Below are 15,077 nucleotides of genomic sequence, written 5' to 3'. Positions count from 1 at the left end.
CTAAAATCGCGCTGACCCTTTAAATTGAAGTTCATAATTCTTGACAGATCGAGAGGTGTCAAGCTTTAAAGTTCAACAGATACAGCTATCGAGAAGCTATCCAGATGTTTCCACAGCAAAGGGGCTCGATGGATCAAGAAGTTATCGAGGAGACATAAACTTTCTTGATGGATCGAGGAGCTATCGAGAAGCTATTGAGATTGCGATAAAAAGAAGCTGAAAAACTCAATAGATAGCCTAGCTGTAGAGAGGTATCAAGAAGCCGTCAAGATTGCTTAAAATAGTTTTTCAAGAAAAGAAAAACATAGATATGAATGCAATCAAGCATGCTACTCGTCCAAAGATCCAAACACCAATTCTAGCTCTAAAAAACATCTCTCAATCAAGAAAAATGTCAAGCAATTAAATCCAAAACACACACACACAACAAGTGTAACCAATTTTATATTTCAAAAACAAGTCAAGATAGTTTAGTGGGTATACATTGACACATGTATTTCTTGTGATGGCCAAATCACATTGTACTTACACATGTATCAAAAGTAGCCAAGAATATTACGTGTTGTGTGTGAAAAATATCGCAAGATTGCATAAGTGTCTGCATATTATGACGATTTGAGATATAAGCAAATCAATTTAACTCATACACGATCATAACTGCTTGATGGAGATTATCACATTCGAGGTACATCTTATAACTCCCACATCTTCTAGAAGACACGCTTGCAATCATATTTTAAAACATTTTGATTTTTTTTGCTTTAATTTATCTTTGCATATATTTTTTTAAGCATATCATGCATGGGCATATAAGATAGAGAAAAGAAATACCAATTATGTTAAGTTTTTGACATTGCACTTTTACTATGCTGAAACATACAAATGTCATTTTATAATTGACGGACAACAGTGGTGAGATGGTTATTTATACTTTTCTCTTAGGATTTTCTAGTCCTTTTCCATTGTGTGTGTGTATATATATATATATGAGATGCTACGTCCATAACATTTTTATAATAAATTATTGGTAGTTAGTTGTTATTGGTTCAAATTTGAAACTAATACTAAGATTACTTTTTTACCCAACAATAATAACTAGTAACAACCTGCCACCTAAGATTTGTTGTGAAAGTATTGTATATATATATCATTTATATATATATATATATATATATATTCAACATTTAATTCATTTCTTCTGATCCCATTTCCCATTTCGGGAGTCCGAAATTCTCTCTTTTCTTTTCTCTCAGGATCAGGGGTGAGAAATCAGAATCATATTCCATCTGACGACTGCGTGCGTCCGTGCGTTCGTTCTAATTTGAGTTGTGTTCTTTTATCTGTGTGTCTGGGTGGGGGATATTAATTGGATTGGAACGATGTCTCTTCGAAAGGGAAAGGGTAAGGGAAAGGGAAAGGGAAAGTGGCTTTTGAGTTTGAAGGAGGAGGAAGTGGAGGAGGAAGTGAAGGAGGAAGCAGAAGGAATGTGGGCGGGCATGGTAGCAGAGCTTCTTGGAGAGATAATAAAGCGGGTGGAGAGGAGCGAGGAACAGTGGCCGAACCGCCAAAACGTGGTGGCTTGCGGTTGCGTCTGTAAGCGTTGGAGAGAAATCACCAGACAAGTGGTTCGCTCCCCTTCCCCTTCCCACATCTCTGCTGTTCCCAAAATCACTTTCCCTTCTTGCCTCAAACAGGTCTCATCTCTTCTCTTCACAATTTTAATTTTAATAATATCTCAACCATCACAATTGTTCTTTATTCTTATTATTATCATTTCAATTTTAAATTAAATGCAGCCGGGACCCCGCCACATTCCTCATCAATGTCTTATTAAACGTAACAAGAAGACCTCAACCTTTTACCTTTATCTTGCCCTCACTCCCTGTAAGTATTTATTTGGACAAAAGTTAAATCAAATTTCTGGATCCCCTTTTCTTTACTTCTTCTTTTTTGTTATTAAGCCCTATAATTCAAACATGTAAATTGATTTTCAGCTAGTAGGACATACATAAATGCATACTTGACTTGACTCATTGGTTACAAACTTGCTTTCTTCTGTTTATTGGTCTTTTAGTGACTTATTTCACATTTCAAAAATAGCTGCTAGTGGTAGTGGGACCGCGGGCATGTCAGAAAGTCTAACTGGTCACAACGTTTCTTTAGATTGTTTCATTTGTGATCAATATTTGACGGTGATGTTAGGCATTTTTTACGTGAATGCACAAGGCCTTTTGATTTGGAGTGTGTCAATTGGAGGTGTTGTCAGGGAAATTTGCATGTTGAGATAGATTAAGCTTAATGCTTTTGGATGGACTAGGAGCAATGAACAATTTATATTTATTCATTATACATACTCTCTCCTTCACCCCTCCAAGAACGTAAAAAATTACAAACCTTGAGCCGTTTTTCCTTCTTATTCAAACCTCTAACATTCCAAGATAAAGTCTTCAAATTCATTGGGAAATAATTAGAGCCCTTCCCTTACCATTACCAATGCGCCTTGAAGAAGCTGAACTATATTTGACAGAGCAAAATAAACCCCTCAATTCCCTTATTCCTTTCCTCCCTGAGCTCTTCACGGCTTTTTCAGTTTTTTCCTTAATAGCTCTCTGCTGTAACTCAGCTTCAACAGCCAACAGGAATTTGGTTGCTGGCTCTTCCAAACCTTTTAGGGATGTCCCAAGAAAATCATCAAAACTACTGAATTTTTCCTGAAACCATTCTGACTAATTGTCCTTACCCAGCAATTTCTCCACATCCAGAGTTATTGACCCTTCATAATTATCCATGACACCCATAGGCAAAGAGAAAGCCAGTGGTTCAACATTTAGAGGTGGCGAAGATTTAGTAAACTGAAAAGCATCATCGGAACAAATATCTGAAACCCAATCCTCCCCAATAACATCATCCCCTTTTTCCCGTTCTGAATTTATCTCCTTAGATTCCGATGACACCCCCGGTACCATCACCAACTGATTCGAGTCATCCACTCTGACAACGACATCTCCCGGTGGCAAAGAAATTTGAATCGGGACTGCCACCCTCTTCTCATCTTGTAATTCAAGAACCCACTACTCGGAATTCCCCCATTTCTTGATGACGTTGTCTATGTGCTCATGGATGATCCGTTGGATGTCACGTTGCAAGGCCACATCACCATCAGAACACAGGGACTCATCCATGGAAGCATCGGAACACAGAGGCTCAGTCACGAAGGCATCAAAATTGTCGATTACTGAGAGAAACTTCTCGATGCATGTTGGTTCCATGTGGGTCGGAGTTAGCTTAGTCTTAGTCTTATCGCTACCAGCTTTTGTTGATGCCGAAGTGATTAGGTGAGAGGGAGGAACTTGCGAGGAGTACTTAGAGTGTGGGTGGGTCTGATATTGTGCCAAGGTGAGAGGAATAGTGGGCTGGGAAGGTTTGGGCTTCCATTTAAAAACATGTTTTTGTCTGGGCTTATTGTAGTCAATGGGCTTTGGGTTTGGAACTTGGCCAACCGAAGGGTCCACCTCAATAACTTTGGACTAGCTAATCCCCCACTTACCATAAGGCCCACGTTCCAACCTAATATAGAGGTCCAAATTCACCCCACCTTCAGTACCATCTGAAAAGACAGGCGAGATCTTCGCCCTGATCTTCGCATTCTCCTTCCCAAGGTTGCTCTCGCGAGAATCCTGGGTCTGAATACTAGGATTTGCTAAGTTTGAATTTCGAAAATCCAGCATTAAATGCTTTCCTTTGTGTCCTCCACTGCCATCGTTCTGGCTGCTCTCTGCCGCTGCTTGCCTGTGTGTTTTGGATTCAACTCGTCGGCCTTGCACCACTGCTGCCGCAAAAGATTTGGAGGCTTTATATTCAAGCCTAGGTAAATTCTTTGGGGGCAGTTTAATGGCAAGAGTCCCCGGAGCAATAGCCTTCCTCAAGTGAAAACCAAATCCTCTCCAACCACTACCCAATTTTCCTTCCAGTATTACTATGAAACCTTTCCGACGGCCATGTAAAAGTTTTGAAATCATAAGAAAAGAGCCATGTGCATTGGAACCCAATTGTAGAATAAAGACCGTCTCTCCATCTCTAACAGTTCGCGCAAAGTGTCCAAGGGGCTCAGAGGAAATAAAGTCTTCCATCATAGATAACAATCTCTTTGCACTCTCTTTGCCCATGAACATTGATCTTAATGAATCTCTGCCTCTCTCAAAAATACGTAATAAGAAAAAAGTACCCCCTTCTTCAACAGAAAATTCAAAAGATTTTGACTCAATGAAGAAAAAGAAAGAACCACCCATGACAAAGTAATAAAAGAAACAGAAGAGATTGAAGAAACTTTATGGCTGATTCAAGGTAACCAAGCCTTGTCTATGCCTTCATATCCTGGTTTTCACGATTAGTAGAAAGGGTTGGTTGGAGAGGGAGTTTGATAGAGGAGATTTCTTTATGCTATAAAAGGTATGAGAGGGAATAAAGCATTAGGGCCTGATGGCTTTACATTGTTCTCTTTCAAAAATGCTGGGATATTATGGAGAAAGGTTCTAGTATTCTTTCAGGAGGTTTATGCTTATTGTAGCTTTGAGAAATATTTAAATGCTTCTTTTGTAGTAACCAAGTTTCATTATGCATTTATACAAGGTAGTTAAATCTTAAGCTTGGTTCTCATAGCTAATGAATTTCTTGACAATAGATCAAGGGACATGATACCTGGAGTGGTTGTAGAAGTAGATATTGAGAAGGCCTGTGACCATGTAAATTGGGGTTTCTTTTTGTATATGTTAGATTGTTAAGGTTTTAGGGAGATGTGGAGGAAGTGGATAGCCTTTTGTGTATCTATTGAGCTTTTTAGCATATTGAGAGGGTGGAGGCAAAGTGATGTAGTCACCCTCTACCTTAGGCTAGCCAACCATTGCCCCCCCCCCCCCCCCAACTCTTAAGCCAAAACAACCAGCCACCATTTCTGACCTCTTAGGGCAGGGAGCCAGCCCCTTATATTGACTTCTCAGATCTGCCATATATTCTCATTAATTTCAGCTTTGACTTATGTTGTGATAGCTTGCCTAGATGTAACTATTAGCTAGTTTATTTCTTAGTAGATAAAGATTATAAATAGGCTTGTTATATAAAAGTAGAATCAGTTTTATTTTTTATGTAACTTTAACTTAGTTTCAGACCAGGACAAAAACTCTATTTCTCCAGTTTCTCTGTAATTCCAGCTTTAATTCTTAATTCTAAGGCAATTCTAGTTCAAGTTCTTGGTTATTTGATCTCGATTTCCATCATTTGGTATCAGAGCACAAATCTGGTCCTCTTTTCCCTACTAATTTGATCATTTGAGCCCTAGATTTCCTTGTGTTTTTTTTTTTTTTCATACAAGATCCTAGAATTCAGATCTAGGTTCCTTGTGCCAATCAAATCTCTGTTGCTGCAAAATATCACAGATTTGATCACTTTGTGCTGCTGCTACTATTTACAATTTTTTTGAAGATTGTGAAGCTTCTAATGGCCCAAAGAAGGAGAGGAAGGAGAGGTGGAACAAGATGAAATCAAATGGATGTTGGGGAAGGAGTTGAAGCCAACATTCCAGTGGGGAGGAATGGTGGACGAAATCAAAATATAGAGAGAGAGGAGATGAGATTGCTGAATTAAGGAGACAAATTGTGTCACTTCTGGAGGTAGTGCAGCGTATGCAGCCTCCTTATGAGGCTAATGATGAGTCCGATGACTCTCATTCACATTTTGAGAACCCTTTTGGAGTTCCTCCAAGGGGGTAGGTCTTATGTAGAAAGAAATGAGCCAAAACTTGACTATAACTTCAAGGTTGAAATTCCATAATTTTAAGGGAGTCTTAAACCGGAAGACTTTGTAGATTTGGCTTAACACCGTTGAAGCTAGTCGCTATCTGCCTTAAGGGGAGAGCTTCCGCTTGGTGGGAACAATTGCAAATTTCTCGCCAACAAAGCGGTAAAATAAAGATCAAGAGTTGGGAGAAGATAAAGAAAAAGCTCCATGAGCAATTTCTTCCTTTCAACTACACCCAATCACTCTACAAAGACCTACACAACCTTAAGCAAGAAGGTAGTGTAGAGGAGTATATGGAAGGGTTTCACCAACTTGTTGTAAGGGTAGATTTGAATGATAGTGAAGAACAAATGGTTGCAAGGTACTTGAGTGGATTGAAGCCATCCATCCAAGATGTCCTTAGCCTTTAATCATTGTGGAATGTGTTGGAATTTGCTTCCTTGGCTGAATTGGCTTACAACTCTTCTCTTAATCGGACTATTAAAACATCTCCTTTGAGTGTTTATGGCAACAAACCTTTGAGTGTCTTAGACCTGGCACCATTGCACTTTCTAAGAAGGAAAATGTAAGAGCAACAGAAATGACAGAGTTTATGCAATCTGTCCATGCACAAGTCAAGGAAAGAATTGAACATTCCAATGCAAACTACGAGGTTGCTGCTGATATTCATTGAAGGAAACTAATTTTCAAGGAAGGGGACCTCGTATGGGTGATTTTAACTAAGGAAAGGTGTCCTCGTGGCTTCTATTCCAAGTTGGGAGAAAGGAAAGTAGGTCCATGTAGAGGGTTGACTAAAATCAATGACAATACCTACATAGTCCAATTACCCCATCGTCTAAACATTTCTAATGCCTTCAATGTGAAGCACTTGAAGCCTTATTTTCCAGCTGAAACTTGAGGGCAAGTTTCCTTTATGGAGGGGAGTATGATGTAGTCACCTTCTACCTTAGGCCAGCCAACCAACCCCCCCTTTAGCCAAAACAACCAGCCACCATTTTTGATCTCTTAGGGTAGGCAGGCAGCCCCTTATTTTGACTTCTCAGATCTGCCATATATTTTCATTAATTTCAGCTTTGACTTATGTTGTGATAGCCTACCTAGATGTAACTATTAGTTAGTTTATTTCCTAGTAGTAAAAGATTATAAATAGGCTTGTTATGTAAGAGTAGAATCAGTTTTTTATTTTATTTTATTTTTTATGTAACTTTAACTTAGTTTCAGACCAGGACAGAAACTCTGTTTCTTCAGTTTCTCTGTAGTTCCAGCTTTAATTCTTAATTCTAAGGCAATTCTAGTTCAAGTTCTTAGTTATTTGATCTTTATTTTTGTAAAGTTGTGATTTCTAACTAGCCTTTGTTGACTTTACTTCCGTGCCAAATTTGATTGTAATTTCTTCAATCATTTCCCTGTATTTATGTGGGTTTATTTGTAAGGGATGAGTGTGAGAGATTGGTAAAGAATCAAGTTTCAAAAGAAGAATTTCGCGACTAGCTCGCGAGTAAAGCAACCTGCGAAAGGCCATGTGTGAAGCACATGACTAGAAGCTGAAGAATCATGCCAGGCTATCAAATTTGTGAGTGCTTCACGAGAAAGACCATCTCGTGAGATACCCGTAAAATTCTCTGTTTGGCAAAAAGAAAAAGTGCTTTACCAAATTCTTTACCCATACTATATATACCCTCATTATCCACAGAATGTAAAAAGTGTTTTTCAGAGAGAAAACCCTAGCATGATAGGTGGATTGGTGATAATACCTTAAAAAATCTCTATCCTAAGCTCTATGTGTGTTCAGCTGCCAAGGATGCTTGTATTTCTGAGGTTTTGTGGATTTCGGAACGGGATACTGTTAGAGTGTGGGATTTAAGGTTTTATAGAGCTTTTGAAGATTGGGAACTAGCTGCATCTTATTCTCTACTTCAGTTTATCCAAACTCATATTCCTTGGGGTGATAGGAGAGATACTCTTTGTTGGCGGCTCAAAGGTGATGGTAAGTTTGATACCCGATCTTATTACAATGCGATTCGGGGTACTCCGAATTCTTTGTTTCCTTGGAAGGGTGTTTGGAAACCAAAGGTCCCTAAGCGAGTGGCTTTCTTTTTGTGGACAGCTGCTCATGATCGGATTCTCTTTATAGATAATCTCATGCTTAGGGGTCGCCCTTTGGCAAATAGGTGTTGTATGTGTTTTTGTGATGGAGAGTCGGTGGACCACCTTTTTCTTCATTGTCCTGTTGCACATACCTTATGGATTTTTATGCTTCAGGCTTTTGATATACATTGGGTTATGCCAGGTTTGGTGGCGGGATTGTTATCTTGTTGGCATCAGTGGCTTGGGAAGCATAATTCGAATATTTGGAATTTGATTCTAGGGTGCTTAATGTGGATTGTTTGGTTGGAACAAAATCGTCGTTTCTTTGAGGACACTAAGAAGATGTTGGATGAGTTAAAGGTTTTATGCCAGCGTAGTCTTTTGAGTGGTCTCATTATTGGGGTTTTACTGATTATTCTTCTCTCTTTGAGTTTATGTTTTCTCTTAGATTAGATTTTTGATTACCCTCTTTTTTGGCTGTTTGTTTTATCTTTTTCTTGTTGTTCATCATCATGAACAACTTGTACTCTTCCTTATTTTTTCATTGATAATAGTTCTCTGATTACCTATAAAAAAAAAGTATAATCCCTAAAACCTATTTAATTGGTACTCCTGTAATGGTGAAAGGGAGATGATTTTGAATAAGAATAATTTTATGATGAGTTGCAAATATGTCTCCTCCTTTGTTCTCTGTGTTTAGTGCTGATGCCAAATGCCCTTAGGTGGTGATGCCTAGGATTTGTACAGTCCTTTATTTCCTTTTATCTCCCATTTCCTATTGTATTCTGCATCATATAGCCTTTGGAGTGATGTAGATTGGTTGTTTCATGGAGAGAACCGTTTGGTTGTCATTGAAACTTGGTTTGTTGGCAAGCAACTCCTCATTTTATCATTTGGACCATTTGGAGAGAGAAACCGTAGGACTTTTGAAGATGAAGATAAATGAATGTTGGATATTAAGAATGGTTTTTTGAGGAACTTTGTTGAATATTATACTACGATTGGGGGTGGGGGAAGGGTTTCATGTAGATCTATAGTTGATTTTTTGGATCACATTGATGTCTGTTCGTAATTCTGTAAGGAATCTCACCATTTCAGGCTCCCCTTTTAGAAAAGAAAGGTGTCATTAAGTTAATGACATTTTGGACGATGAAGCTCCTCCCTGAATGCTAGTCTTTGAGGAGCAATCAAAAGGAGAAGCATCTTGTTCTGATGAAATATAAAATAAAATAAAAAGAAGAAGAGAAGCATCTATCAAGCATTGTTTTTGGGTTGGGGTGGGAGTGGGAGGATGAATCCGATGTCTTTTACCATTATTGGAATTCCTGTGGGAGCTATTGGTGCTGGAAAGATGTCTTTTTTTTAATTTGGTTATTGCATGTCCTTAATTATGTTATTTAAGTCAGCAATGAACTTAAAAGACACAGGGCTTATGCTTTGTCATGATTAGTGGCACCTGAAGTGACCTTGATCGTCACTCTTTCTCTTAATGCAAATAGACAATTTGGATTGGCATGCTGGCAGGGGTGTTTTGGGAAGCATTGCAGTGGTGTTATTTAGAATGCAATTTCTTTGTGCAGTATGTGGTGTATATGGAGTGAAAGAAATGCTAGATACTATAAAAGAGTTGAAGTCTCTGTTGTGAGAAATGCTAGATACTATAAAAGAGTTGAAGTCTCTGTTGTGAAACTAAAGACACGATTTCTCTGTTATTGACCTTGTACATTTTGGAGGTTAAATATTATGTAGGTGCTTCTCTTGTATACTTTCCATGTACAAAGGTTGCGTCATTTTTTGCTCTAGGGATAACAATTTTGGCCAAACTAATGGGTATGTCCTGCTGCCCTGGGTGGCATTTACCTGCTTTGATGAAGTTTTAGTGGCAGGGTGGGGGTGGGTTTTTAATTTTCCACCTGCCTTGCATCACACCTGCGTATAATAAGAAAGACATATGAAAAATATATTAAATTTAAATAAAAACTAATCCCCTTTATATTTCTTATTTTTTCTTCGAAGCAATCCCTTCCCTGCTCTCTCCCTCTGGTCTAGATCTATCTTAGCTGCTGCCTCTCAGGAGGTGGTATCTAGTTTGTTGGATGCATGCAGCGTCACACTCACAGCGGTGGGACCACATGTGAGTTTGATTTACCGTAAATATTTTCTTAATGGCCTTTTGAATGATGAGAAATTGAAATTTTACTACATGTTCATAAGGGTTCGACAAGATCTAGACTCTTTTTTTTTTTTTTTTTTTTTGTGAAAATACATAATGCTGCATTAGTTTGTTAATGTTACTGTAGATGCCAAATTTCTTGAGCAGCTAGTTCTTGGAAGGAAACAAGGAAATTTGCATTTAGCTGCACTTAAATTGGACAATTGGAATTCTAATCCTTTCAATCCTAAAATTGTGTTTACATAGGAATTTTGTGTTTGTGGATGTGGGGCTTTTTTATTGTGGTTTAACTGTGAACTAATTGGTATAATAAGCATCTATACTGCATATGCAAACTGGAGCCGTCTTTACCCATTTTACGGTTCTTTTTGATGCAACCAAACATATCTTATAAAAAGATCTTACCTCCTTTTAATTTGTACTAGTGAATTCTATAGAAAAAAATTTTATATTAATGGAAGATGTGTCTAAAAAGAGGTGATGATGTTTAAATGCTATTTATTAATGGGTGGAAGATTAATTTTTTAAATAATTTATAAGATTGTAAAATTATGAATATATTCTTCTATAAGTAGTAATTGTAAAATTATGACTAATAATGGGCACAATTTCCATGATTTTTGTTAGAAATATTATGACGTTATTCTTACTGCGATAATTGGTGTCCCAAAGCTATGGTTTTGATATGACCAGTTGTTTTTCTATGTCAATTCTTTTACCTATACTGCTCCACCGTGATTGGTCCTTCACTATTTGCAAGTTGCAAAATTTTGAAGTTGTCATTCATTTGATCATTTCTTTGTTCTTCTTCTCAGCATTTACAGATAAGGGAAAGTTTCTCTTGGCAGCACGGAGGTATAGGCACGGTGCTCACACTGGGTTTATTGTATCACTTGATGCCGATGACCTATCTCAAGGAAGTAATGCTTATGTTGGAAAATTAAGGTAAAATATTCTTTTTACTTATTTCAAAAAAAGGGCAAGAAATTCTTATTTAAAGAGTTAAGGTGACACCTTTTCTATGTTGGTGTGTGTGTGTGTGTTATTGACTGCAGCTATCATTATCTGCAGGCTAAGTTTTAGATTTTCAGTTTCAGTTTTTTAAAGAGTCTCTTAGTTTCTCAGTAGATAAATATTGGGATATTAAGATATTCTACAAGTGTGCATCTTCTGGTTGAGCTTTTTCTGCTTGAGAGGCTATTTGTGGATTTTTTAAAGAATTTAAATCCAAAACATGCTAGGTTGTCTTTTGCAATACACAACCAACATTGGGTTCAACGTTGTCCACTTTGCTTGTTTTTCCAGAGCTCAAACTGCTAATGTTATGCAGCTAAACTTGAGATTAGCAACAACTGTGGAACTCATACTAGTTCATTCTATTATTGTTCAACTGGATCTCCTGGTTTGCAGATTAGTCCCTTTTGTGCTATTATAATATATAACTTGTGTTTTCTATCTGCTGGGTTAGTTTTGTTGGGTGAATTTTTTAAATTGGTGACTGGATGTGTAATTTGTGTAGTACAAAAATAAAGAGTGGTGGTGCTCTTACTGGACATCCTATTTTGATGTATTTCGAACTTCCTCATTGTTAATGTTTGGCCAATGAGCTCTATCTCAAATGCCATCCGCTCCCCTTGTAAGATCAAGGTGGAGAGTGAGGTTCTGGGTCATGATCTACTAGATGTGTGTAATGTACCTATAAAATAAATTAATAAAAAAGTTATGTTTGAAAAACTCCCCATCACCTCCAAGAAAGAAGGGGAATGATGAACATAAAATTGTGGGTCGGAGGTTGTAATGTGGTAGAATCTTGGTTTATTTTTATTTAACACGTTGGAAATCCCTTGTATGACTGTTCATAAGAGTGAGTTAAAGCTCAAGAGGTTGACAAAGTGTTTTGATATGTAAACCTATCTGTATGCTTCCCCAATCGTATCTGTGCCAATGGTATTTGTTGGCAACTAAGATTGGCCATTTTTGTAGGAGTGCTAATACAGGCTAGAAGCTAGAAACTTTAATAGGCTTTGATACTAATTTTGATGTCAGGTCTTTAAGCATTTAACACTAAATTAGATTTCTTGATATTAGCAAAAAAAAAAAAAAAAAAAAGATTTCTTGATGGGGTTCTTGAAGTGATCTTGAATATGTTTGATGGCTGGCTATTTGGTATTAAAATAGTGAATAGAACAACACTCAAGATCAATGGCAATAGGGCTTTGTGATCGGTGGCAAGCTCAGCGATGCCAATTTTGTGGGTGGCAAGGTCGAATTGCACCAATTTCCTGGGTGGTTGGGTTGAATTGTGCCTCTCTTATGGGTGGGTGGGTTTCTTGTGCTGATCTAGTAGGTGGTCATGGGTGGGTTTTCTTGTGTCAATCTGGTGGTGGTTGGTGGGTTCTGATATGAGGTTTTTTTTTTCCCCATTTTAGGTCGCACCAAACACTTGGAAATATTTTCAATTAAAATCAGTTCACATCTTAAAACATTTTATGTGATCAAAAGATTGGATCTTGAATATGTTTGATGGTTGTTTGGTATTAAAAAGATTAGGCTTACTACTAAGCAAGGTCTCAAGAGAGCTCTCCATCACAAATTAATGCTTGAGCACTAGACCTAGCTTTCCCTTGCCTCATATAAATCTACAAAGGGGGCTGCCAGTTATGATTCCCATCAAGTGCTTCACTAGATGTCAGAATGGAATGAAACTACTTTCTGCTTTTAAGTTACATAATTAATTTACTTTAGGAAATAAGTGGTAGCCTCTATTTTCTGTGTACATTCTCATTTTAATCCTAAATGTGTTGCAGCTCGGACTTTCTTGGGACAAATTTTACAATCTATGACAGCCAGCCACCACACAGTGGTGCAAAACCCTCAAGTAGCAGAAGCAGCCGCCGTTTTGCAAGTAAGCAAATTAGCCCTCAAGTTCCTGCTGGCAACTTTGAGGTTGGGCAGGTCTCTTACAAGTTCAACCTTCTGAAATCTAGAGGTCCAAGGAGAATGGTTTGCTCGTTCAAGTGCCCGTTGCCTGGAGAAGCTTCCAATGGCAAGTCTCTGGACAACATCAATATGAAGAAACCAGAGTATTCTATGTCTGGATATACAGTTTTGAGGAATAAAGCTCCTAGGTGGCATGAGCATTTGCAGTGCTGGTGCTTGAATTTCCATGGTCGGGTGACAGTAGCATCAGTGAAGAATTTTCAACTGGTGGCAATAGCGGATCAAAGTCAGCCAGGAGGAAAAGGAGATGAGGAAACAGTTCTCCTTCAGTTTGGGAAGGTAGGGGATGATACCTTCACCATGGATTATAGGCAGCCCTTGTCAGCTTTCCAGGCATTTGCAATTTGCCTCACCAGCTTTGGAACAAAACTGGCGTGTGAGTAATATTATATTCTGCTCTTATTCTGTATATGCAAGAAAGTGGTGTCCTGGTCCTGGATATTTGTGGCGAAGGTTATTATGTACATGTTGCTATTGTATGAGTATGACATGGCTTTTGTGTAATCTATATATTGGTGGTAGACAATCTTAGTGCCAGCAAGCATTGGTTATTTATTTATTTATATAATTTACATTGTTTTACATCTGTCTTTTCTTGCAATTAAGGAGGCGTTGCCATGTAGGAAAAAACACTCTCTAAAAAACTAACATGTATGCAGTTTAAAAGGTTGGAAAGACCGATTACATGGATTGAAATCTCATTACACCGTATGAGGTAAAAAGAAAAAAAAAAAAAACCCAAAATATGGTTTAGAGAGAGATACATTGTAGAAATACAAGGAGAACCGAGAGAGAATAATAGAGAGAGATTCGGTCTGTCATAGATGGTGGAGAGAAAAATCTGAGAAGATAGTTAGGCCTTTGCCAACATCAGACCACCGTACCCTCCACCGGTGTAGTCTTTGTTTTTGGGTACCGAAGGTCAGCATACTCCTTTCCTTTTCAAATACTGTTTTTGTTGTTTGAAAGATTGCAAATCCTCACCATTGCTTTTCCTATTCGAATTAGAATTTTAAATCTTCAATATATCTGTGTTTTTGAATTCAAAACCGGCAGTTTCCCTTACTTAATTTTCTAGGTTCTTCTTTTATCCTTTAAAAAAAAAAAATAGATGGGTTGATTCTCTTTCTTTGGATGCATTGGTTTCAAATTATCCCTCTCTCTCTCTCTCTCTCTCTCTCTCTCTCTCTCTATATATATATATATATATATTTTTTTTTTTTGCAGTAACATTAGGGATTTTGTCCTTGATTTATTGTGGTAGAAAAGCCCAATCATTACATTGTTTCGAGCCCGATCATTACAATGTAAGGCAAAAAAAAAAAAACAAAGACATAAAAACCCTAAAATGGTTTGAAAATTGACATCAGTGATAAACCTGTCTGTTCAGCCCCGCATCAATCCCAATCAACCCAAAAAAAAGAAAAAAAAAAACCAAAATAAAAAACTTCCACTGCCATATGTCCGTAATGCTCTCAATTTCTCTTTAGAATACACATAAAGCCCTACTTCCTCCCAACGCCTATCGTCCTTCTGGAACTGCTACCGGTTAGTTTTTCTCTTCACTTTTCAGTTTGTACATAAAATTAGATCAGGTTTTTATAATTTTGCTGGATTGTTTTTTATATGACTTTTTGGGTTATATTTCTGATTAAGGTGTTTGAGTTAGAATTTTTTTTTTTGGGTATTTGGTTAAATTAGATCAGGTTTTAATAATTTGGTTGGTTTGTTTTTTATTTGACTTTTTGGGTTATATTTCTGATTAAGGTGTCTGAGTTAGATTTTTGTTTTTTGTTTTGGGTATTTGGTTAAATTGATGTGTGGGTATCTATTTATGGTGTCCGGTTAAAACTCAGATGAATAGAATGAAAGTCCTTAAGTGAGTTCCGGTCTCTTTTGGATACTTTAAAGATCAAAACAGAGCAATAGATTATTGGGCTTTTTCCTTTTTTAGGTCTTTTAGAGAAGTAATGTGGATCTCTTTGGGGGATGCTTTTCAATTTCTTCAATGTATCATTCTTTT

At 37.5% G+C, this 15,077-nt stretch overlaps 1 protein-coding gene across 1 annotated transcript; it reads left to right on the top strand.

Annotated features, from left to right (window-relative positions):
* The first annotated feature begins 1,189 nt into the window (after positions 1 to 1,189).
* On the top strand, positions 1,190 to 13,636 carry LOC142641505 (tubby-like F-box protein 7). Its single transcript, XM_075815939.1, has 4 exons — positions 1,190 to 1,694; positions 1,797 to 1,884; positions 10,870 to 10,999; positions 12,862 to 13,636. Exons 1-4 carry the CDS (start codon positions 1,380 to 1,382, stop codon positions 13,436 to 13,438), a joined length of 1,110 nt encoding a protein of 369 aa, XP_075672054.1. The 5' UTR covers positions 1,190 to 1,379; the 3' UTR covers positions 13,439 to 13,636.
* The last annotated feature ends 1,441 nt before the right edge of the window (positions 13,637 to 15,077 follow it).

The sequence above is a fragment of the Castanea sativa genome, chromosome 6 (genome assembly GCF_040712315.1).
Source record: "Castanea sativa cultivar Marrone di Chiusa Pesio chromosome 6, ASM4071231v1".
NCBI classification, from domain to species: Eukaryota; Viridiplantae; Streptophyta; class Magnoliopsida; order Fagales; family Fagaceae; genus Castanea; species Castanea sativa.
The sequence above is the reverse complement of the archived record's forward strand: the minus strand, read 5'-3'. Positions and strand labels throughout refer to the sequence as shown.

Excerpts from the sequence above, each read along its gene's own strand:
- LOC142641505 (XM_075815939.1), top strand. The coding sequence starts at position 1,380 with ATGTCTCTTCGAAAGGGAAAGGGTAAGGGAAAGGGAAAGGGAAAGTGG. Across the intron at positions 1,695-1,796 it reads TCCCTTCTTGCCTCAAACAG|CCGGGACCCCGCCACATTCC; the intron begins GTCTCATCTCTT and ends AATTAAATGCAG. Across the intron at positions 1,885-10,869 it reads TTATCTTGCCCTCACTCCCT|CATTTACAGATAAGGGAAAG; the intron begins GTAAGTATTTAT and ends TCTTCTTCTCAG.